Consider the following 24,431-nt stretch of genomic DNA (forward strand, 5'->3'; position numbering starts at 1 on the left):
TGTGGGCATTGCGCTTCCACAGTGATCAGTGAGTTGTTGGTTCAAATGCTTTAAAATATAATCTATGTTAAAATGTGTTTTTATAAAACTGTTTTTAATGTCTCTTCCCCACCCCCACTCCCCACCCCCCCTTATCATTTTCCTTCATGCTCCTGAGGTGTGTGAGGCGAGGTGTGTTGATGTGTGTGTGCGCTGTGTTCTTGGCCATGCCCAGTCAAAGCCTCCTACAAGAGCTTAGCGATGACCTGCTGGATACAAGAGCTTGGCTAGCAGGTAATGACAAAAAAAAAAAACAGAAAGGAAAATATAGGTTGGCAACACTGTTTGATGCTCCCAGACAAAATGTAATGGCATGACATTTCGGACTCTCAGTCCATCATCACAGTCTGGGAGCATCAAACAGTGTTGAGGACCTATATTCTCCTTTTGTTTGGTCCAGCACGTGTGCTACTGATGTGTGTGCATTCTGTCACTGTTTGAATGACAAGAAAACACACAGGTGTTGGAATACTGTTATTATAATGTGCCTGTCCTGTGATTTAAGTGAAGTAGTGAACAAATCTTATTATTTATTTATTTTAAAGTGATTCCTTGCCTTAAAATGGTTACCCAAAGACTTGTGGCTGAAGGGGTATTTATTTCTACCTCAACTGACTGAATACATGTTATCAATAGAAATCACTTTAGCACATGGATTCCATTTTGGCCACAAACACTGATATGTAGTGAGAACAACCCTACACTACTGTTCTTAACCAGGGTTGCCAGATGAGGCTGTTGATTTCCTGCCCAAAAAATGCTCAAACCCCGCCTGGAACCACAAAAAAATGGCATTTAGCAGAAAAACCCGCCCAATTGTTGGCCATAGAAATCAATAGAAGTGGGCGTATTTTTCTGCTAAATGCCATTTTTACCCGCAGACGGCCATCCTAAGCAGCCCAATTGGGCGGGAATCCGCCCAATCTGGCAACACTGTAATCTTAACTGATGTGTTTGTGTGTTTGCAGATGTTGCAGAAACGGATGTGGATGCTGATTGTCGTAACTTGGCAGTGCAGTGCCTGATACTACAAGAGAGGAGTGTGAAGAAAGAACTAAATCCTGACGCCCAGATGTAATCATGTTTTTACTGTAATGCATGCAGACATAAGCCAAGTCTGATTTGCAAGACCTCACTTATGTGGTTTTATAACAAGCCGATACTGCTGCTTCCAATGTGTGTGTGTCTCATGTGTTCACTGGATGAATGCAAATAAAATGTTTTTATTTACTTTTTTCCATTGCTGAGGCATTATTCCCTCTCCAAAAGCAAACACGCAGAATTGACGTGTGAGAAGACTATAAAACTGTGATGTTGCAGTTATCATCTGAGGATGTTGTTTCCTTCTATCAAGCTGTCCATTTGCCTTAAATTTGCAAGTTAGCTATGGGTATATAACCCCCCTACCACCACCACCACCACCTTTTTGTACCCTTTGTACAAGACCTGAAAAATAAACGTAAATTACTCTCGCTACAACTACATGCGTAAACGCACGATTGTCATTAGAAAGCAACAAGTGGCAGAATGTGCGACCACAACCAGCGCGCGCGACATGGTGAAAACCACACTGCAAAATATACATTCAAGGCACAACATAACTGTTTCGTTGTTACGAAGTTTAGCACTGATGTTAATGTTAAAAATCAAGTTTGTTAGACGAAGAGCAACTCGTATCAAATTCGGGTGCAGTCGTAACTCCACCCTTCATGCGAGCCTCGGTAACTCGGTTGTCTGGGTTACAGTAAACGACGCTTCAGCTCAGTGCGAAAACCACAACTGTTATAGCTAACAAACCACAGATTCTGCTCTTATGCCGCGTATACGAGGGACAGCTTTATCAACGCCACTGCTGAGGAACAGTTCCAGGTATGTTTCAAAATACCAAATGAAGGTAGTTGAATAGTAACTTAACGACACGACAGCAATACTTATTTTTTCAGGCCTCGATATGGATTAGCTAGCATAAGGCATCTGCTAACTGCTATCGTTATCTAGATACCTTTTTGCTCGCTAATATTGAAGCATGCACGCGTCTACATGTATTGCTGGCCACACGTTTCATCTGGAAAACAGTGCAGCTTATTAAATACGATATATTTCTATTGTTTCTGAAGCAAGAATGTGCCTCTCATCGCTAACGATACAAAGTGTTCACTTCATGCCCAAGAGTCGTCTCCTGTGTTCGGTAACATTACGCAAACATGCAATGATACTACGCATTACAAACATAGCTTTTGGCTTCTTTCGCCGTAGCAAAACAAATTAAGATATATTCAGAGTGACCGACTGGCAGTGCTTGCGTTTTCCAGCTCTGGCCCCAAGTTGGCGGCCAACTTCAAAGGGAGACGATTGCCTTTAGAGCTGTCAATGAGCCGCCTACTGTACCATTTTATGGACGGTTAGAGTTGTAACCTGATTTTATACAATTGCATAGTTATATAGCAGCTTTTACACAAATGTATTATAACGGCACAGTCTCAAAACTTAGGAATGGCGGTGTATTTTGACCACCGAATCGAGGCTCCGGAGAACAGCGGAACACCTTTTCTCATCGCCTGGCATTCTACTCAACCTGTGCTTGCTGTAGGATCCATCAATCCAGCCACCGGCGGCAGTGTCGAACTGTACCACCAACATGTAAGTAAAATGTATATTATGGCTGATCATCATTGATAGCCTTGATTCCTCGTGGACACTGTACACAAGACTGGATAATTTGTGTACTTATGACTATTGTGTACTTATCACTGTTCTAGAGAAGTGATGATGGATATCTTATTCATTCATTCATTCATTCATGCATGCATGCTCTCTCTCTCTCTCTGTCTGTCTCTCTCTGTCTGTCTCTGTCTCTCTCTCTCTCTCTCTCTCTCTCTCTCTCTCTCTCTCTCTCTCTCTCTCTCTCTCTCTCTCTCTCTCTCTGTGCGTCTGTCTGTCTGTCTGTCTGTCTGTCTGTCTGCCTGCCTGCATCTCCAGGGTGAGCGTGTAGAGCTGTGTAAAACTGAACGGAACTGCAGCCCATGTGTGCTACGTTGGCACCCCAGTAAGCCTGTGCTGTGTGTGGGATGGGAGACCGGAGAGGTGTTGCTCCTCACACATCCCACTGGAGAGACGACACCTCTACCCCAGAACACACACACCTCCGGCATCACACTTCTGGAGTGGAGCCACAATGGAGCTAGACTGGTCACTGGGGATCAGGTCTGTATTAAGTCGTGGCACCAGCATATTTCTCCGATACTTAATTCAAAAAGTTCTTAAGTTCTCAGCAATTTAACTTATTAATGAGCGTGATAGACGTTTCATTCCTCAACCAAGGAACCTCATCAGTCTGGTTGATGTAACTGGGAATACCTATATTTCTTTGGACCCGTCCCTTCTTCACTTGACAAAGGAATTGCATGTCAATGAGTTGTTGGTCACTTGAAACAAAAGTTGACTGCTTTATTCCATCACTGTGCAGAAATATATGATGGTTTTTTGTGGACATGGTCCAAGATTACACTGTGACATTGACAAATTGGTTCTGCTCATTTTTTGTCTTCTGATTGACATGTTTTTGTGAACACAATTTAAAGTAAGGACGGAGAACTACCAAGCAAATGCAGTAAGGTGATACTGATACTGCTGCTTATGTATGAATGGTAAGCTTTTGATTTGCAGAGACTGTCGTGCCATTAAGAACAACCTGTGCCAACAGACACCTGCGCTTGTTTACGTCTAAATTATTAAGCCTCCTCCATGCTGTTGTGTGTGTGCGCGTGTGTGCCTGTGTGCCTGATGTAGGCTGGAGTGCTGGCTCTATGGAGGGTGGATGCTAGAGGGAGATTTCAGGGATCGCATGTGGTGAAGCACGAGTACGGCAAGCCTCTAACCTGCTGCATCTACAAACCCACCGCACCCACAGAGTGAGTTGATGCAGTTTTGGTTGGTTGTTTTTTTTCTAAGGGCTTTTATGCCTTTAATGCAGAAAGGATAGTGAGGAGATGACCGAAAGTAAGTGGGAGAGAGAGATGGGGTCGGGAAATGACCCTGGCCGGACTCGAACCCTGATTGCCCGCATATGGCACAGTGTCTTAGCGTGCTGCGCCATAGCACCCCAGGTCCATTTATCGTACTGTTATTTAATTTCATGCAGCAGCTGTATGCACTAACGTGGTCTGAAAATGGTTTGCAATATAATGTAGGTCTGATGACATTCTTTGTTTTTAGCCATAGTGCACATTTTCTAATAAGGATTGCAGAAAGTTACCTGTCGTGGGCAAGTAAGAATCCATTCAGTCTTTGAATTGTAATCAGTGTGTGTGTGTGTGTGTGTGTGTGTGTGTGTGTGTGTGTGTGTGTGTGTGTGTGTGTGTGTAGAGATGTGGCTCTGCTGGCTCGTGCAGCGGTCAGTGGTGATGAGACTGCTCTGGACATGTTTAACTGGAAGAAGACGGGCAGAGGACCTCCACGCCAAGACACACTCCAGCTGTACTGCAGCACAGCTGACGGTACACATGGCACCAAGTCGGCTAACAGCCAACAGTATAATCCCTTACATTTCTTTTACATCAGACACGTTTGTTAGTATTACCTGACATACTAATACATAGTATTACCAGGTCGCCGAATAATTTCTTCATTGCTTGACATATATAAAAGTGACAAATGTGCTTGCTACAAGTGCAAAACCTTTTGGTTTTGCACTTGTTGGTATCACTTTTAAGCATGTAAAGCAATTAAAAGAAACTCAAGAAATGTATAAAGAAATGATGCCGACCTGTTGTGCAAGTTCCACTCCTTGCTTTGGAACTAACGCACCTACAAGGACTGGAGTTGCTGGTGCAACACCCACCCTGTCTTTAGTCTGGTAATCTATTGACATGTTCTTTGTGTCTGATGTTCTTCTTGTGTGCATCTGCAGGCTCTGTGCACAGTGTTGATGATCGTGGGCGTAGCGTGTGCGTGCTGACGGTGGAGGGAGCGGTCCAGAAGCTGGTGTATGTGGAGCGCAAGGCCACGCTGGCTGTAGTCACCGACTCCCTCATGCTCGCTCAGTTCAGCCTCATGCCTGATGGGGGCGTCCATGAGCTTAGCAAGGTGAGCACCCATTGGAATCCTACCGTACTGATGGAGTTAATGAACTTGATCCGAATCTAAATGCAAGTGTAGGACCCTGTTCCATTTCCACCTCCACATTTTTTGCAGTGGTACCTTAAGCCTGGCTCAAACTACACGACTATCGGCCCAATTCTTGGCTGAAAAAACCCCTTACAACAATCGGTGAAACGTTACCTCCAAGGACCATCGCAAGCGATTGTCGGGCAAGATTTCCTCGTCGTGTGCAGCATTCTAAGATAACTTTGGCAGCTCAGAGTCGCCGATCACAAATGGTAGAAATCAAACACTGTCTGATATTTGCGACTGGAAATAGAACGTCGGGCATTGTCTCGGTGGTTGCGAGCAGGGATAAGATTGACAGTTGCGATTCTCTTCTAGTGTGCGGTGCACCCCGACGTCAAAATCGGACACGCAATTGGGAGTCGTGTAGTTTGAGCCTGGCTTTAAAGTGTGTGTGTCCAAATGCTTTGAGGGGAAGTGTCTCTTTTAAATCCCTTCCAACTTCCCCTTGAATGGCAGTGAGGGTGGGAGTGGCGCCCCACTAAGAACGTAGTTGACTCCAAACGAAGTGAAGTGTGTGCTCGGGGGAGAAATGGGACGGTCAGTAGTTGAAAGGCAGACTGTAAGCCCACAGCCTCAAAAAGCCTTGGCCCAGATAAAAGAGTATTTTTGGGTACTAAATACTGAAGAACGGAGGGGTTGAAAGTAAATGTTTTGAATGGCTTTGCTTAAGGCCTGTCACTCATGATTAGCTTGGAAAGCCGTAAGCAAGCAGAAGAGTACTTATTTGTGCCTGATGTGACTCCTAGACATCACACTTATGGAATGTGTGTATATGTGTGCGTGTGCAGGTGAAGCTGAGTGGGAGGAGTGGCCAGAATATGGACATACTGTGGACGGAGAGTGGCCTTCTGATTACTGCTTCAGGAGAGGCCTTCATCAGGTACATTAATACTGTTTGTATTACTGCTGCATCTATCTCCCCAGACCCACAGGAAATCTGGGGGCGTATTACAGAAACTTCCTATCTTGAAAATCTTATCTTATCTGTCTAGTTACCGCGGCAACGGCACTTTAGGACCGAATTTAGGAAAAGCGTATTACAGAACAGCGTTTCCTAAGTTGTTTTGCGCATCCTATCTTAAGTTAAGAAAGGGGTATTACAGAAGCATCCTAACTTCGAAAAATCCCAAATAATTGGTCCTAACTTTAGGACAGCCACCCAGCTGTCCTAATTCCAGTTATCCATTGATTTGTTAGCCAAAATGTAGCTGGTGTTTATCACCATTTACCCACGCTCAGCTTGCTGTTTCAGCCAGAGCTAACAGTGAAGTCTATCCGGGAAAACAACGCAATTGTGAACGGATGAAATGTTAATTAAATTAGGCTATATTGACTGACCCAAACGATGTGTGAAGTGCAGAGTTGATGATAAATATACCCGACTTCGCTGTTAAGTCCGATATCAACTTCCTTAATTGACAGCCGACCATGGGTCAAGCCAAGTCGGCTAATTGTCATTTATTTATATAGCCTATGCGCTGGTCATACAAAGACATTTCATGAAATTACGTCTTAACTGTTTTGCGTGCATTCGCTTGGAAAAACAAAACATTGGGATGAAAATATGGAAAATGGGAAGCACTTTATTGGGACTGAAACCACAATGCATTTGGTCAACTTGAGGTTGCAGGCAGTGACCAAATTTCGTCCTCACAGATGTTGCTGTATTATAAATCCGTTCTGTGGAACGTCACTAATAAGTGCGTTAATTTTAAAAGTAATGAGCTTAAAAAGTTTAGCGAAATATTTACGTCCTCTTCCTCTCTAGTTTAGTATCACGCAGACCGCGAGATGCAGCAGCAGTCAAATCTGTGTATTCTAGCTTGCGTCGCACTACTGTTGCTAGGTAGCGGTGCATTTGTTGTCAGGTAACAGACATAAAAAGTAGATCGTAGATGTTTAGATCGCTACTTTAGGATTCCTAACTCAAGATAAGATAGGATTTCCAAAGATAAGATAAGAATCCTAAATGAAGTTAGGATTTGTTTCTGTAATACCAAACTGGAAAAAATCTTATCTCAAGTCAAAAGTTAAGATAGGACGACTGAAGATAGGAAGTTTTCTGTAATACGCCCCCTGGCCCATATACTAGATCAGAGGTTTTCAACTGACAGTGAGCCTCCCCTTGGAGTAGATAAAGACAACCAAGCCCCGAGCTGATTGTGGGTAGCTTGAAGTCACCGAATTCCCTCCGAAGTTTACAAACTAATAGAAGCTTTCAAAAGGTTCATTACAAATCCTTAAGATTGTTTACCGCACGCGAGGACTTTTAAGCAGCGCTTGGGAGGGAGTGATGGCACGAGCCGTCACATACTGTATGTCACCTTTTTTCCTCATTTCTCCTACCTGCGCTTTGCTGCTTAATATTTTCCTCTCTATCTCTCTCTCTCTCTCTCTCGCTCTCTCTCTCTCTCCCTCGCTCGCTCTCTCCCCTCTCTCACTTGGTCGCTGGCTGTTCTTCAAGAATAAAAATTGGGTAAAGCACACGGCAGTTCTCCAGTGCTTGCGCCATTGCTTACGTCCTTGGTCTCAATTCACTTCCAAATAATGCCAATTGCCACCCGAACTTCAAATAATATTTAAGAAAGTAAATATGAATATGAATTGTAACATAGGCCTACAAGGTCATGTTCCTACGTTTATGACTCCCCCTTTTTGCTGACTTCTGTTGCTGTAGTGGTAGTAGAAAGGGTGCATTTCATTAGACTACTAGATATTTACAGAAAGTGCACCTTTCTTTGCGTCTTGCCGTGCCTCCCCAAGGGCTCTTTGGCGTCCCCCCAGGGAGGCGCGGCTCACCTATTGAAAACCACTGTACTAGATGAATGTGTTTGATGTAGACTTGTTTACAGTACACTCTTTGTTTCCAGTGCGCTCCCACAAAATATGCAATTCAAGCTCTAGTCCATTTTGTTAATTTGTAGCAGACTGAGTCAATGACGTTTTTTTTGTTTTTTGTTTTTTTTCCCTCAGATGTCAGGTGTTACAACCACCGCTAATGCCCAGAAATTCATTAGGAATGGGTTATTAATGTACTGCAATGGATATGTTTCCTAGATAATCCATTGAAAATAATGTAATCCATGTAATTGTGGCATTAGCTGTGTAGTGGTTGCACCACCCTGATGTCATTTAACCCAACTGCATATCTAATGTGCGCTATAAAAGTAGGAGTATTGACTTTGTATTTCCATATTATAGTTTAGTTCTATGCTCACTGTGATTTTTCTATTTTTCAGGCTATGGGATTTGGAGAAAGATGACAACTACATTTTGTCTTTGGAAGAGAAATTGGGTTTTGAGAAGGGAGAATTATTGAACTGTGTGTCATACTACCCAGCTAAAGGTACAAAACCTGCCTCCAAACCCTGTACAATACACCATGCAAGCACACGTGTCAGACTTTATATTCAGTAATCTTGTGTGTCCTGTTCAACAGACATCCTTGCAGCGGGCACAAGTAAGGGCCGAGTGGCTCTTTGGAGAATGGTCACCACGGACGACTCAAAAGGAGACTCTACAACTCAGTGGAAACTACAGACTCCCACAGAAGTACAGGGGAATGTATCTCAACTCCAGGTACATGTAGTACATGACCTAAAACCTCAAATTCACATGTACATGTATGTTGCCATTATTCTTTTAATCAACTGAATGTAATCAACCTGGCTTGGGGTTTCATGTACTAATGTTCTCTCTACAATACAAAAATCCAGCGTATACTGTGTATTAAAACATTTAGCGACAGAACTTTAGAATAGCTCCCAGGCATGATGACATCCTTGGTTATCAAATTCCAATGTACAGAAATTAGCGTAATCATAGAGGATATATATAAAAAAAGAACTATTTCGGTGCCTTAGACTCAGTCACATAAGCTAACAGATGAAAAATCCCTTCTCCCATGTTCTGTCTCCTGTCCTGTTTGCAGGGGGGACTCGCACACAGAATGACAAACTGAAGCAGATTTCTTTTTTTGAGTTTGTCATTCTGTGGGTGAGTTCCCCCTGCAAACAGTCTATGCTTTACTTGACTACCGCACCACCAGAACCGAAAGGACTTGTGTAAGGAGCACAACTCATTTTATGTTTTTGCTAAACTCTGTCTCCTCTCTTCCCTGTTTTCTTCTGGCCAAAATCCCATAATCTCCCCCCCCCCACCCTCCTGTCCTCTTTTCCACCTCAGTGGGGCTCTAGCCTGTGGCTGCTTGCCGTGTGCACGGGGGCGTCGGTGCAGATCCTGTGCGAGCAGCTCATGTGCTCCCACTTCAGCCAGCAGGTGGCAGCGGTGCAGCTGACGCCCAACACCGTCAGCCTGGCCTACTTCAACACAGACACACACCACATGCTCCGCACAGACACACACATCATGGCAGTGCAGGTGGCCAAGGTAACCTTGATGTTGACCTATCACATGCACACCTAATGCACAGTACAGGTGGACAACTCAAATGCATGAGGACAACTCAAATTTCACTTCACGTTATGCTCTCGTAATAGGCATGTGACAAATAACATCCCTGTGTCATTGATTTTTTTGTTAAATCCTTCCTGCAGGATTCTGTCACTGTTTGGAACGGGAAATATGTGACAGTCTATGAAGCCACTGGATCCTCTCTAAGCAGCACAGGTGACTGGTTCTATGAGCCTGTACATGTTTTTTTTGTGAGATTTAACTGCTATTAACAATGCACTTAGTTTTAGATGTTATGGCTTTATCAGCAGCTTTCATGCAGTCTAAGACAAAATGTGTTTTCTACACACAACCAGGGCTCTAAATTAACACCTGCCAATCCTCCAAATGCTGGTGAGAACTGAGAATTCAGTTTGGCTGGAAGAAAAGAAAATGTACTCTTACGTACTTACTTTGACCTAGTGTTTGACTAGTAAGACTAACATATAAGTACACATTTTGGATGATGAAGAAAATAAGTTAATGTCGAGCCGTGAGCACAACATAGAAAAGCTCAATGAACTTGTAGCCTTAACAAATCGTGTGTAGTCATTTTCTGATGGGTGCTGTATAAAAAGAAACGGCAGCGTAGTTTAGGATTCGAGCAAGTCTGAGATGAGCTCTCCTCCTCCGCAGGTTCGTTCCAGTGTGAGTCTCCAGCTCTGGCCGTTCATGAGGACAACATTTACACTGTGGAGCCCAACAGGGTACAGGTCCGCACCCCTCAGGTGAGACCTGCTGCAAATCATCTTCACACGCACACACGCACACACACACACACACACACACACACACACACACACACACACACACACACACACACAGAGTTTACTTCTTTATTTGTGCCTACAATTCAAAATTAAGTGTCCATAGACACAAATGTATCAGTTGTATCACACACACACACACACACACACACACACACACAAACACACACACACACTTTGTTTTCTTTTCTCCTCGAACTAACCAGTGAAACATGACCACTGGTTCTACATTGTTCCAAAGAAATAGCAATCTGTTAGAGTTTGTTCAAGAGTTCAGCATGTTCGGCCCTGCCGTGGCCTAACGAGTTGAGCATGTTGTATAAACTTCATTCATAAACTATGACAATAAATGATAAAGCTGTGTGTCTATGTGTGTGTTGTAGGGAACAGTGAAGCAGTTGTTGACCTTCTCTGAGGCCGAGGGGAACCCGGTGTTCCTCAATGTCTGTAAATCCTACCTGGCTGTGGGCACAGACACCGCTCACATCAGAGTGTTTGACCTCACTCGCAGGTACAGCGTCAGGGAGCAATCACACAACACTCGATTACAGCTCGAATAGTGTGTACAAGGCCGCTGACAGCTTTGACCGGGCCCGGGACAAAATCACCTGAAAGGGCCCCCCTCTCAATACATACAGTACTATGTAATGGGGTCCCAATTTTGGGGCCCCTCTTTCCCTGGGCACGAGACAACTGTCCCCTTTGGCCTCCCTGAGTGTGTACAACAGATGTTTGTGAAGATAGATTCCCATGCTACCTTTTCTGCATCAGCCATGCACAGTCATAATAATACTGCTTATAAAGATGCCCATTAGTAGCTGATTAAAACTGAAGCTTCATGCTCATTTTTCTCATTGCCAAGCAAAGATTTATTTTGTATTATCTTACATGTATGTTATATTAAAGTGTACATTCATTCTTTCATGCAGAGGCACTTTTATAATAATTATATAATAATAATGACCATGTCCATGTCTTAATCTGTTACTTGCGTAACTTGCGTCCCTGTAATATCTCTGTAATATCATAGCAATGTTGTTATGGTGTAGTTACGCTTTTTCAGCAAATGGGACCGCCGAAGATGGAAAGGGCTGCCGTATTGGATTTAAATCTAGCTGGAATCGCAGCATATTTATCTGTGTGGTGACTTGCATGTATTTTTTTGTGAAAAATATCTGTTGGTTCCCAGGGAAGCTAAGCCAATATGCAATGCAAAAAGCCTGAAGGAGATGATCCCTAATCTGGGAGCCTTGCGCTCAGTCAAGTGCAACGCCGGCGGAAACCAAGTCAGCCTCCTAGTCACACAGGTCAGTTTGGTTTTAGACACACACTCACATTTAGGTTCAAAATCCTAATGAGCACCCAAATAATCAGAAAGGTAGAATTGTACTAAATACAATACAATACCAGGGATTCCCCCAACACTTAACAGTTAAGGCAGCCACCTTGACAACAAACACCAACCACCTTGACTAGATCTTCTGAAAAAAATCTTTTGAATGTTTGTAATTTCCAGTTGCCATTTGGAGGTTTCCATATGTTTCACATGAAACTGCAGAACAATTGCCTTCCCATGATGACAGTTGCTAGCCCCCCACCATCTTGACTAACAAATGTTTTGCGGTAAACACTGAATACAATACAAGTCAGAATTATACTATATAGCGGATTTGTGTTTGGTTCACGGATAAAAAACAATATACTGGTACAAGGATAGTCAAGGGAGTTTTTTGGGCTTTTTTTGTTTTTTGTTTTATACTTTCTACAGGAACAGGTTCCGTAGGACAGAAATTATTTTGTTAAATGTGTGTCAGCTGGGGGTATAGAATAAACATTGATTATTTAACACGGGCTCCTGCCAATATATGTGTCTGTCTAGGTGAACGGCAGACCAGACCACAAAATCTATTTCTATGATGTAGAGATGGACACGGTAACACACTTTGACTTCTTCACTGGAAGACCTCCCAGTGGCTTCTCACAGTCAGAGGATGGGGAGAGGTATGGATGCGATGGATAAAGTAATAAAATAAAATTGACTTATTGACATTTTTATTGACACATGCAGAATAACATCAAAGGTTTGTGCCATACTATTGGACTGATTGAACAAATGTGTGTGCGTGCGTGCGATAGGAATCAATGTGCAGAGGCTGACCTGAGCAAGCGCTACCCCATCTCTCAGTTTTGGGATGAAACTGAACCACGTCTCTTTGCTTGCGAGGCTGCACCGCTGAACTTTGACCTCCAGCAAGACAGCCAATCAGAGAAGGTATATTTTCCAGTACATAATCATTTGCTGCTTGATACACCAGTAAATTAACACTTTCATACATTAGATAATAATTTGTATGTCATGGGGGAAATAACTGGGCTTTGCCAAGATTTTATTTAATCTCATTATAGGGTTATAAGGTTAAGTTCTTTGTTTTTTTTTCTCCTCAAAAGATAAACATATTAACTGTGTGTGTGTGAAAGAAAAGTGTGTGAGTATGTGGGAGAAAAGTGTGTGAGCATGATTAAAGGTAGAGAAAATAGTGCTAAATGTGAAAAAAAGCTTCCACAAAAGGTAAATGTAATTGTTTGGATCAATGTTGCTTTCTCATGTCAAATTTGTCAAATCAAAAAAAAAAAATTGTGATAGGTATTTACGTGACTGACACAAGGTTGTCTTCTCTTTCCTAGGCTGATGTTCTGGTGGTGACGTTCTTTGTGACCCAAGAGCATGGTCTGCTGTTGCAAGATTCTTCTCCTAAACCTGCCTCCACACAGGCACTGCTGGCCCTTGATGCGCCCTACTATTACTACACCTGTAAGGTAAGAAAAAGGCAGTATTAACAAGAATTGAACTTGGAAAAACAGCCCTTTCATCAGGGGCGGAGTGGGAGGACTTTTCCCACCGGGAGAATTTTCCCTTTGGCGGCCCTTTTTACCCCCCCCCCCAAAAAAAAACAATGCGAACAACATGGTTCCCTAACCAAAAAAAAAGACAAAAACCACGAATTCTGCAGTCGTACTACATGTGAATATTAGTGTTGTCAAAATATTACTCTGAAGTGGAGAATTGTAGCCTACACCTTGATGAAATACACAGCCATCATCACAGTCCAAAGCATTCACCATAGAACTAAGTTAGTTGCAGGTTAGTCTACATCACGCTACTGTTCCATGAAAATGTGCACTCCACTGCCATTTTGACAGTTTGTAGGCCTATTGAAATATCAAACAGGATGAGCACGGGCACGAAGTTTTGAGTGTGGGGATTTTTAGAGAGAGTAAGAGTAGGCTATAGCCTACACAAAGGCTGTCTACATTGTGCAATAAACCCACCATGAAGCAAATGAGACAAACCTACTTCAAAGCACAACCATAAGTCAACAAAATTAATAACCAAATGGTGTAGGCCTACCTTAAAACGCTGTCTTCATTGCAGCAAATGTCTTTGTTTCTTGCAATCACTTCACTTTAATCCACAGTCTACACACCCAGCACTGCTCACATCAAAATCTTGTGTGTGGTAATTATTTTGTTCCATTTCTTCAGACATTACATAAATGTGCCACATACAAATATATGTATGATAATAATATTATTTCGACAATAAGGCGATATACCGGTAGTTCTAACAAATCAATGCCATCAAACAAAACTCACTGCTTCCGTGGTATATTGTACTTACTAGCTGCAGTTCACTTCCCTACCACTTGGTGGAGTCTGTTCGTAACCCAAGTCAATAACCACAGAACAAGTGAATCTGGACTGGCAGACTGTAAACTTTAACAGTCATGTGGAAATCGGAAAATAAATTCCCACTAGGCTTTGCTGAATCGAGTTGAGCACTGTGCAGAGCAAAATCAAATTCCTTTTATTTGTGACAACCAATGATCAATAGTGCTTGAATATCCAAGATGGTAATGATTCCGAAAGGGCGCATGAAAATTATCAGTAGAGAAGGGGTGTGGCCAATTTACTGTTCGACACCGTCACTGAGGTATTGCCGTCTGGTACATGGTATATATAGCAGCGGGTCAATCTCAACTAGAATCAAACGGGCAAAAAGAAGTTAAGTCCGCTCCACATCAAACATATGTGAAACATTAATGCTGGCTGAGGAGGTATGGTGGTCGCAGCGTTACATTTGACGGCCGCGGCCCACCGGGACAAGTCCCCAATCTCCCGATGGCCACTCCGCGCCTGCCTTTCATCATATCCACCAAAAGCATGGAATGAACATCAAGCCATTTTAAAATACTGAAGTTTTTCCATCCATTAATTATTTTAAAGACCTCTTAAAATCATCATCAACCGACCACTGGGATAGTTTGTATTTCATCCCTTGTTTGCTGTCTGCTTTTGAGTTTTCTATACTCAGTTTTATGTTTATTTCTGTTTAGACGTGGTGTAACTGCGGTTGGTCTTGTCTGTTGTCTCATGTTTTTTTTATCGTAACGTAGCTTTTGAAGTCACCTTTTTGGCCAGGACTATCTTGCAGAGGAGTTATTGTAACTCAATGGGACCACTTCCTGGTTAAAGAAAAGATAAATAAAAGTTAAAAAAAAAATTATGAGGGGGGAAAAAAACACTGTTATTGGATATGCATGGTTGGACGTTGAGGAACTTGTTTTCTAGACATCCTAAATTTGTCCTACTTTTATTATTAGATTTCCACTCTAGGGGGATACAACTGTAAGGTTAGTTTCAAACAGCAACCAAACTAGTGTCACAGTTTTGGAAGAACCATGCTGGCTTCTGCTACAGTAGTGCTCATTTTGAATACAGAGTACAGTATTTCACATCGCAATTGCTGGGCAGGAATAAAGCGAAATCGTCAATACTGCTACGCAAATTGGCTACCAATGGCTTAATTCTTCTAGTTGCCTAATGCATTTTGATAGACATGCTACAGTAGTAACTCATTTTCAAAGAAATGTAATTTCTTGCCTGAATCGTCTCAATTGCCGGACGGGAATCAAGCAAGCCCCAATACTATGCATATAGCATGCAATTGGATTACAGATGCCTACGCTTTCACAGTGGTGTCAAAAGTAAAAGTTTTAAAAAAAACACACACACACAATTTCTTTCCAACATGGGTAACTTATCCGAGTAACCAGTAGACCTGTATACTTGTCTTGTGGTCAGCTACCTCGGCACTGGTTGGAGCCAATGTGTGGTGGGTTCTGGTTAGGTTTTCAATGTTTTTCAGTTACAACAGTGCCTATCCACCTCATTAGGTACAATGGAGTAAATGATGTAACAGGCAGCTATGCAATATCATGAATATACTTTACTTTTGACACCTCTGGCTTTCACCAATAGCTCATTACTTCTGGTTGCCTTGTGCCAGGTAACCAGTGCTACTGAATCTGTAAGGACACGACCGAAGCCAAGCGACCATTTTAGCGCCTGTTGTTTGACATGTGTATGATTGATCATTGTAATGACCTCTTCCATGACTTTTTTTTTGTTTGTTTTCACCTTTCATCACGTTTTCCAAAACAGTTCTTTTTTCCTTTTGTCATTTTATTCCTTTCTGGTGACATGCTCTGGCATGTCCTCCATCCTCTACATCCTCTCTCTCTCTCTCTCTCTCTCTCTCTCTCTCTCTCTCTCTCTCTCTCTCTCTCTCTCTCTCTCTCTCTCTCTCTCTTCCCCCCTCTCTCCCTCCCTCCCTTCTTTTTCTGTGTCTTCCTCTTTTGAACATGCATTCATTGTCTCTCCCCCTGTGTGGGAGTCTGCTTCAGCTCTTGTTTCGGAGGAGTGGGCTTTTCCTCCCTGTTGTGAGTATCGGGCCTGCTGTCGCAATTCTTCATCATTCCCCTGTTCACTCCCTCCTTCCTCTCCTCTTCTCTCCCCATTTGTCACCTCGTTTTTATTTATTTAAGTGCCGGTGTCCTTAAAACAATGTAAACAAACCATAAGCATTGTCAGAGGCCTCTTCTTCCCATGCCCCAGGAGTAGATCAACTTCTATTTTGTGTCCACTGATGAGAAATATGCAGTAGTCATCAAAAGCCTGTTGCAGTGGTGTTTAGATCACTCCCTGTTTTCCCTGTCAGTCTCCCTGTGTCGATCCAAAAAGTTATATCCTAAGTCCTTTTTCGGAAGTTGTTTTCAACAAAGTAAATTGGTAAACCCTATAATGCTTACAGGACTTTGACCCACATTTTACTGTACTTTGACAAGTAAATGCTTGTGAAGAATGAACTAAGATTATGAAGGAACATTTAAAGGGGCACTGTGTAATATGTTTTGTAGTTCATTTCCAGAATTCATGCTGCCCATTCACAAGTGTTACTTTTTAAACAAATACTTGCCACCACCATCAAATTCTAAATATTCATTATGACTGGGAAAATTGCACTTTTCATACATGAAAAGGGGGATCTTCTCCATGGTCCGCCATCTTGAATGCCACGAAATAGTGGTTTATTACTTAGTAAATATTCGTGAAAAGATCATATTTGGCAATCAGCAGACCTATTCCTTTAATGAGCAGCATAGTTGCAATACCTATTCTGGCCACATCCTACACAGAATTTAGATGGCAGTTGCCGGTTAATGCTCTGGCATTAAGATTACTGCAAATGGTATTGCCCTTCGAGTTATGTACCTTTTTTCATGTAGAACATTTGTATAATTTGAGAAGTACAAGTGAATGGTGAATTAGTACATGAATGAAAGCTCTTGCTCATCAAATCACAGTTAAATGAACAATGAATTAGCGTAAAGGAAGGAAAACTAATGCAATGCTCTTGCATTAATGCTAATGGTATTGCCCTTCAAGCTACCTTTTACCCATAGAAAGTTTGTATAATTTAAAAAGTAAAAATGAAATTAATAATTCATTAACGTAAATGAAAACTCTTTCACTGTGTCCCCTGTAGCTTGTCTACTGTACTAATGCTGTTATTATGACCCCTGTCCCTATAGCCTGGGGAGGGCAGTGAGGCGGGAGAGCCCAGCGCATCTCCTCACATGGTGATGCGTCGCGCCCTGAGGGACTTCACCGGCCTGGAGAACTGCGACAAGCCCACCAGGGACGCTCTGCTCAACTTCAGCTTCTACCTCACCATCTCAGACATGGACGAGGCCTTCAAAGCCATCAAGCTCATCAAGAGGTATGCACACACACACCCACACGCACGCTCCTGCGGACACACACACACACACGCGCGCACACACACACACACACACACACACACACACACACACACATGTTACTGACATTATACAGAAGATCTTAAAGTGGAATTCACCTCTGGTCATTGTGTGCTGTTATTACAGATATTTTATCCTAATTTTGCATTTTACATGAGAAAAATCAAGTAATTTGCATTATTTGGTTTAATTAAATACAATTCACCTTTGGCTAAGGTCCGCCCTAAAGTGCTTTTTGACCAATCACAGCGCAGCAAAAGGACGACCTCGGACAAACCTCGGACAATTTTGACAGCGCTCCATTGAACTCAATGCTGAAATCGCATGTTTTCAAGTTGCGAGATACGGTCGTATTATTATTAAAATATGATTGGAAATTGTGCCTGGGGTATTTGTGACAAAGGTGCAAGTTTCCCCGCGGTGTAAATAATGTGGTAATCGCTTTCCTCTTTACCTAAAACCGGAATGAAGAAACACCGCTAGCAAAGTTAACTATCGGTCACGGCAGGAGTGTTTTGACTAGCAGCTGATGGATGTGATTTTGTTAAGCTACTGAAGATATAAACGCCAAACGTTAATGTTACACATTGCTGTGGTAGCTTTGAAGATGACTACAGGCTACAGCCATCACCGTTGTGTGATTTCGTTTTCGTCTAGCAAGTTTGAGTCAGGGCTCAAAAGATATGAGAGCTCGGCTTACCATGGTGCTGGTTACAATGCCTATCGATACCCATTATTAGAAGAGCCCATAACAGCTGTGATGCATCGCATGACCGTTCAGAAAATAAATAGGCCTACTTAGATTCACAATACTATGAATGCGTTTTTTTTATTGATTAGGAGTGAATAACTGCTGCGATTTGCAGTCACTGCATGAATCACGTTGATATCTCAGCATTGAAAGTTTATCTGTCCGATCTAGCAACTGTAACTAAAGAGGGCGGGGCTTAGCCAAAGGCGAATTATGTGCTGAACCACGATTGTCAATGCTATTTTACCTCATTGGCTGCCTTGGGAGGTGAATGACGTCATTTCGAATAGTGTAGCCCCCTGCCTTTTTACAGCCACGCCTTGAGGACGGTCTGTCCTATATTGTGTGAAAATGTCAGAGCTCTACTCATGTTCTAACTGTTCCTGTAGGTGGCTGAAGTGTCTTTAGGAACAGTCAGGGCAGGGCATTAGCTCAGAGCCTGACAAAAAAAACGTAATGTTCTCATGAACAAAATACAACCCCCTTTTGCTATCTAGGTTAGGGTGACCAGACGTCCCGGTTTGACCGGGACAGTCCCGGTTTGGAGTTGTGTGTCCCATGTCCCGAGCAAACTCTCTCGGGACACAAATATGTCCCGGTTTTGGCCACCCACTACATTGCGCCATGTCTATCAGGGTAAATATATGGAAAAGATTACATTTTACCTACCACAATTAATGGCAGCCAGCGCTTGTATAGAAAGGCTGAAGGAGTCAGTTGCAATTTGTCATTCCGACCTCTAAAATTGCTTAGAATGCAGGAAATTGCATCTAAAAAATACAAATTTTCCTGGGGGAGGACCCCCAGACCCGCCCGCCAAATATTGTTCTCATGAACAAAATACAACCCCCTTTTGCTATCTAGGTAGTAGGCATTGTAACTAGCTTGCCCATACACCATGTTCAACCAGAGATGATCTGTGTGGCAACCGTTTCATTTTGGATAATGTGATCAGCCTACACAATATCAGGTTGATGAGTACAAAAGATCATCTGAGAGGAAAATGCACTAGTATGGGGACTAGTGGTGATGTGTCACCTCAGTTGGGAATGATTGGCTATAAAGTTTGCTACGCTAGCTAGCTAGCACGAAATCGCTAACAACTTACAACTAAGCCTAAATAAAGGAGCCTTGGTAAGTCAACTATTTTTACTCATTCTACAGTTACTTTTTATGGATCTGTATAGTATGATCAGCTTACTGTATCATCAAAAAAGACAGGGGGGTTGCAGATTCTTGGAACAGAGTAGCCTTTGTGTCTGGTCAGATGCATTCAGCTCACATGAGAGAGCATTGCATTTAGCCTCAGACCAGCTAGCCTTCACCACTCCAATCGGCTTGTGAAATGTTGGATATGTGATCAGTACTTTATCAAAAGAAAATTCATTGAACAATATATGACAAGATCACTATAGCAGAAACGTGATGACCGTAATCATCAATCTGCAAATTGTCCGCTCTGCCAAAGAAGCTGCAGTAAGCTATTGCTGGGCTGCCTGCCTGCCTCCCCTTCACACACACACGGTACTGGAGTAAACAAACCAGCTGTGATTCGTTCCCCAACGAGAGGAGAGCACAAAGTAGGCTAAACAGAGGGAGGACGATGAGACAGTATTTCTGTGAGTTCACGGAGTTACGTGCACCTGCTGTCATGATCCATTGTGCGCGCCAGCAACTAAACCAAAACACTCTTGTTTTCGAGCCCACCCCCGTTATATTTCAGTACATTATTAGGTTGAAAAGATCATACAAACGATCTTTTGTTCAGGCTACAGATGACAGAAGACTCTGTAATAGCATCTGATAGGTTTGGAGTTGTTAGGACGATGTCATTATGGGCAAAAACGTTTGCAGTTATAGTTCTACTTCAAATGGCGTTTTCTCAGCTTTTTGGCTAGAAAGCAGCATTTTGGCGAATTCCACTTATTTTCAACAGATGATTATGAAAGAACGGAAAGGGGTAGAGAGACACCGTTTTTTTCTGATGACAGATGAGCATCTAATGTGTTTTGATAGGTATGGTGTTGACATAGACACAGAACTCAATTTTCTGTGAGCCTCCAAAAAACACCCAAAATGCTGAAAAATCTCTGGCACTCTGGGTTACTCTTTAATGAAAATGACTGGCAGCCAATGAGTTAACGTACTCAGTTAACCAGAATGCACTGCGGGTAACTAAGCCGTTGTCGTCAGGTTAACACGTCACAGAATTCGAAGGAATCTTGCGTTCTGGCTGCTCAGTGCTCACTGACAGCAGTCGTGGCAGGTTTTAGGACAAGGCTAATATCCGAGACAGATTGATGTTGAAAATATAGACTGTTGAAAAACAAAAATATAAAAACCATGCATTTTCCTCATTGGGTCTCATTGTGCTTACTGGCTACTAAGTAAGGGTTAACGTTCGGCGAGAAGGTCGCTACCGTGGAATAGCAGCACGACAGAGAGAATCTTTAGACCCCGACGCGGAGCGGAGGGGTCTTGTTCTCTCTGAAGTGCTGCTATTCCACAAAGCGACCGACTCGCCGATAGTTAACCCGCTTATTATATGGATATACTTAAATGATTCACACATGGCGGGGACATTTCTTTAGACCTATTTAATGTTAAGATTGTTGCTGCGCAAAACAAAACAGTGCCGTTGTGGAACACCGCTAGGCAACAGCTAGGTAGCCAGGACAACAGGTGTTGTCTATCACAGCAGCTGATTAGAGTGACAAAAGACCGGACCCCCTGCGGAGTGATATGAAACATTCGCTTTAGCCACTGACTTGTATACAAGCCAGTGGCTTTAGCAGTGAACGTCTTGTTGCCATTGACAGCGGTAGCCAGGACAACGGGTGCTGTCTATCACAGCAGCTGATTAGAGTCTTGTTGAAAAGTCGCTTTAGCAGTGAAAAGTCTTGTTGCCATTGACAGCGGTCTGTTATAGACCAACCCGTCCGTTATCGAAAAATAACAGACGTCCGAACGTTGGGGAGCCCCGTTGAAATGAATGGAGCATTCGACAGATGACGTCACAACCATATAATAACAGCAAATAAAAAGCGAATGGAAAAACAAACTGTTGAGAAGTGCAGCTCGTGGCAACTGTCGCTGTCCTCAGATTAGTGCTGAAACGGAAAATGAGAAGGTAGCCTAACCTTAAATTTAGCCTATTAAAAATATTATGCTCATTAAAGAAGGACGTAGCTGAGCCTATCTATCTCTGCTCATGTTTTAGGCCTATCTATTTATCTATTTAATCCCCTCAAACTAAAGGCGAGGCGGACTTGCTGTCTCCGTTCAACTAACTTTATCAAAGAGTGCTCGCTCCCCCCCTCTCTTGTTTGACCAAAAGCTGTTTCATCCGGACCTCTTTTGTATGTAGCCTACAAATAGGCTAGGCCTACAAGCCTGAGGAAGTTGATTAATCATAAATAAAACTAATGTGCAAGCTGGCTTTTAAAAATGCTCTTCATCCATTCATTGACTCTAATGCAAGTTCAACATGAAGGAAAATCGCCACTGGGTTGCACCGTGCGCACGCATTTCTGGGCATTCAGCTCTTCACAGGTTATGCTTTCTGTTTTTAGAAGTTACTTGCGTGAAACTGTGGCTTACAAACCCGCATAAATAGCGCATCGGGAAGGACACCCCACCGTCTCCTCTCCATCTTGCCAGTTTGAGGGAGGTGTTGGGTACCGCATTTTGAAGATGTAGGATATCGTCGCTTACTTTGGTCAAGTGTTTAATTTGTTTTGTCCGTTCGCGTCTCCCCTGTCCCTCGAGAGGAAGTGTGTTTATCATTGATGAAAAAAAGGTGGCCCTGACTGTCTGGGGAGTGCGCTGGACAATGACTTGACAGCAGATTTCAGTAGCCTGCCTTGGTGTGCCGTGTTCTTGCTCGTGCTTTTTAAATGCAACCAAGTGCAATAGCCTAATGATAGATGGCGCACGCATTTATTTTTATTTTACGCGTTTGCAGCACAGCAGCGCCAGCAGTGCAAGGAGGATGACGCATGGTTCACGCCTCGTTTGAGGATAGAAATGGTCGCAGCCTCCTTCAGCAATCCATCAAATAACTTTGAATAATCTTAAAATAAAGCCTGATTCAATTAAAGACAACTTCACTGGGGTGCGCCTATTGTTTAGCCCATTAGGACTCGAAGTGTCCGTGCTCGCTACACCGTGGTCCGGACCGGATCTCAAACAATTCAGCAAGCCTTTTTTTTCAACTTAAAAAAAACCAAGAACAATAATAATGGTTAAAAAAACATGTGGGCTATGCCTACGTGTCATTACAACTTGCATGTAGGCCTAATAGGCTACAACTGGCAGGCGTAGACATCGTGGACTGGTGCGCTCCGATATCACAGATGATTTTGACAATGAGCGCTATTAACAATGCGGACAAAACTTTTTTTTAAGCCATTGGATTGAATGCACCAAGGCTTTTAGTACTGTGCAGTAACCTATACTTAAAAGATTCTCGACAACGTTAATATCGCCATCCTCGAAATGTGTTTGCCCATCTGCCAGGCTGCTGTTCTGTTCCATGCCGCCTGTCATACCGAGGTGATTTGATGACGTGTCAAATCAAATCACCCAGCAACGTTCTACTGGAATTTGTAGTCGTTATTTTTTCTTCCGGTGATTTGGTGACGCTTCAAATCACCATTTCTAAAACAATGAATAACTTTTATATTTAATATAAACGTATAATATCCAGTGGCAGCATAATACCGTTATAATGTGGTCAAATACAGAGATAGGGCACAATATTGTTTGAAAGGTGAATTCCGCTTTAAATTGTGTTACACCACTCTCAAGATATGCTATTTAAACTAAACAAATAAATAACACACACAGTATGTTAATGAGCCTGATGGCTTGTGGGAAGAAGCTGTAGCCCAGTCTTGTTGCCCACATGCTGCTGTTGTGCTTCCGAGATGATCTTCAAGTCGAAATCAACTCTTCGTCCACAGACACTTTTGAAAACCATGGCCATGGGCAAAATAAATGTTTGTGAAAACAGTGACTTCACAGCCCCTACATTTTTATTGCTTCTTAAATATAGCCTATTCCGAGTTTTATACCTTTTTTATACACCTTTTGAAAACGTTTCTTTCTTACTTGAACACGTCAATGCTAACACGTCTTCTTACATCAAAATTTGGGCTTCCTCGTCACAAACTTCCTGAATGGGTCATCCCGCATTGTCTTAAGGCAGGGACAATCAGACAATACACCTACTCACAGATGTACAGGATGTCATCTCTGTGCCTTATGAGGTTTGCCATGATGCTTCTCATCGTATTGTTGTCACATGTGTGCACGCTAGGCCTGTCATGCTACACTAAAGTCATGATTTGGCTTGTATCATTAGTTTTGACCTACGGTTCAATACATCCCACGCATTTTTTAAATGTGTCATTTTTTATTTCATTTGTTGTTGGGTTTTTTTCCCACTTTTTTTTTGCAATGGATGAATAAAAAAAAAAGAAGTGTGTGTGTGTGTGCACGCGTGTGTGTGTGTGTGTGTGCGCGCGCGCGTGTGTGTGTGCGCGGGCGTGTGCGCACGCGTAGGTACATACTTACTTACTGGCAGGATAAATTTAGGGTTGAAAGGGGATGTGCTTTTATAAACACACGGAGCGTCACACATACATCCTCCGACAGTGGTGCAATTGGCCACGCACTGAAATAGGTCAGAGAAGGGTGTGCGTGTGTGTGTCCATGTCCCAGAGAAGGAGAAATGGAGAGAATAGGGCACACACAGATGGGCACCAGGGAGAAAGTTGCATCACTGTAGAGCGTGGCATGTGCGTCACATGCCCTGGCACACATGTGGATGAGCACGTACCAGCCGCATTGTTTCACATGTAGCCGCATTCCCAGTAGAAGGAGGCACAGCGCGGCGGAGAGGGCCACATCCGAGATCACACATTCTGGAAGCGGCGATGACAGCTAACAGGACAGGCTTCCATTCCACTTTGTCATGTACTCACACGCAGACACACACACAGATACACACACACACACACACACACACACACACACACACACACACACACACACACACACACACACACACACTTGTGTGCATTCATTGAC

The 24,431-nt window shown here is 42.9% G+C and overlaps 2 protein-coding genes across 3 annotated transcripts in view; both read left to right on the forward strand.

Moving 5' to 3' along the window:
* Window positions 1–1,274, forward strand: part of telo2 (TEL2, telomere maintenance 2, homolog (S. cerevisiae)) — a 23,211-nt gene extending 21,937 nt beyond the window's left edge. For both annotated transcript variants that reach the window (XM_063221887.1, XM_063221888.1), the window contains exons 19-21: window positions 1–28; window positions 158–273; window positions 1,008–1,274. The exon at window positions 1–28 is cut by the window's left edge and continues 37 nt beyond it. In XM_063221887.1, the coding sequence (XP_063077957.1) occupies window positions 1–28; window positions 158–273; window positions 1,008–1,117 (254 nt within the window). In that variant the 3' untranslated portion in view covers window positions 1,118–1,274. The remainder of the gene's footprint in view (window positions 29–157; window positions 274–1,007) is intronic.
* A 492-nt stretch (window positions 1,275–1,766) lies between these two features.
* ift140 (intraflagellar transport 140 homolog (Chlamydomonas)) overlaps window positions 1,767–24,431 on the forward strand; it is a 49,757-nt gene continuing 27,092 nt past the window's right edge. Inside the window, exons 1-18 of the mRNA XM_063221890.1 lie at window positions 1,767–1,908; window positions 2,531–2,679; window positions 3,019–3,243; window positions 3,829–3,950; window positions 4,405–4,535; window positions 4,949–5,124; window positions 5,997–6,088; window positions 8,448–8,554; window positions 8,648–8,787; window positions 9,394–9,597; window positions 9,765–9,837; window positions 10,297–10,388; window positions 10,811–10,938; window positions 11,617–11,734; window positions 12,307–12,428; window positions 12,564–12,699; window positions 13,113–13,244; window positions 17,360–17,547. Coding sequence (XP_063077960.1) covers window positions 2,533–2,679; window positions 3,019–3,243; window positions 3,829–3,950; window positions 4,405–4,535; window positions 4,949–5,124; window positions 5,997–6,088; window positions 8,448–8,554; window positions 8,648–8,787; window positions 9,394–9,597; window positions 9,765–9,837; window positions 10,297–10,388; window positions 10,811–10,938; window positions 11,617–11,734; window positions 12,307–12,428; window positions 12,564–12,699; window positions 13,113–13,244; window positions 17,360–17,547 — 2,333 coding nt within the window. The 5' untranslated portion in view covers window positions 1,767–1,908; window positions 2,531–2,532. The remainder of the gene's footprint in view (window positions 1,909–2,530; window positions 2,680–3,018; window positions 3,244–3,828; window positions 3,951–4,404; window positions 4,536–4,948; window positions 5,125–5,996; window positions 6,089–8,447; window positions 8,555–8,647; window positions 8,788–9,393; window positions 9,598–9,764; window positions 9,838–10,296; window positions 10,389–10,810; window positions 10,939–11,616; window positions 11,735–12,306; window positions 12,429–12,563; window positions 12,700–13,112; window positions 13,245–17,359; window positions 17,548–24,431) is intronic.

The sequence above is a fragment of the Engraulis encrasicolus genome, chromosome 17 (assembly GCF_034702125.1).
Source record: "Engraulis encrasicolus isolate BLACKSEA-1 chromosome 17, IST_EnEncr_1.0, whole genome shotgun sequence".
NCBI lineage: Eukaryota > Metazoa > Chordata > Actinopteri > Clupeiformes > Engraulidae > Engraulis > Engraulis encrasicolus.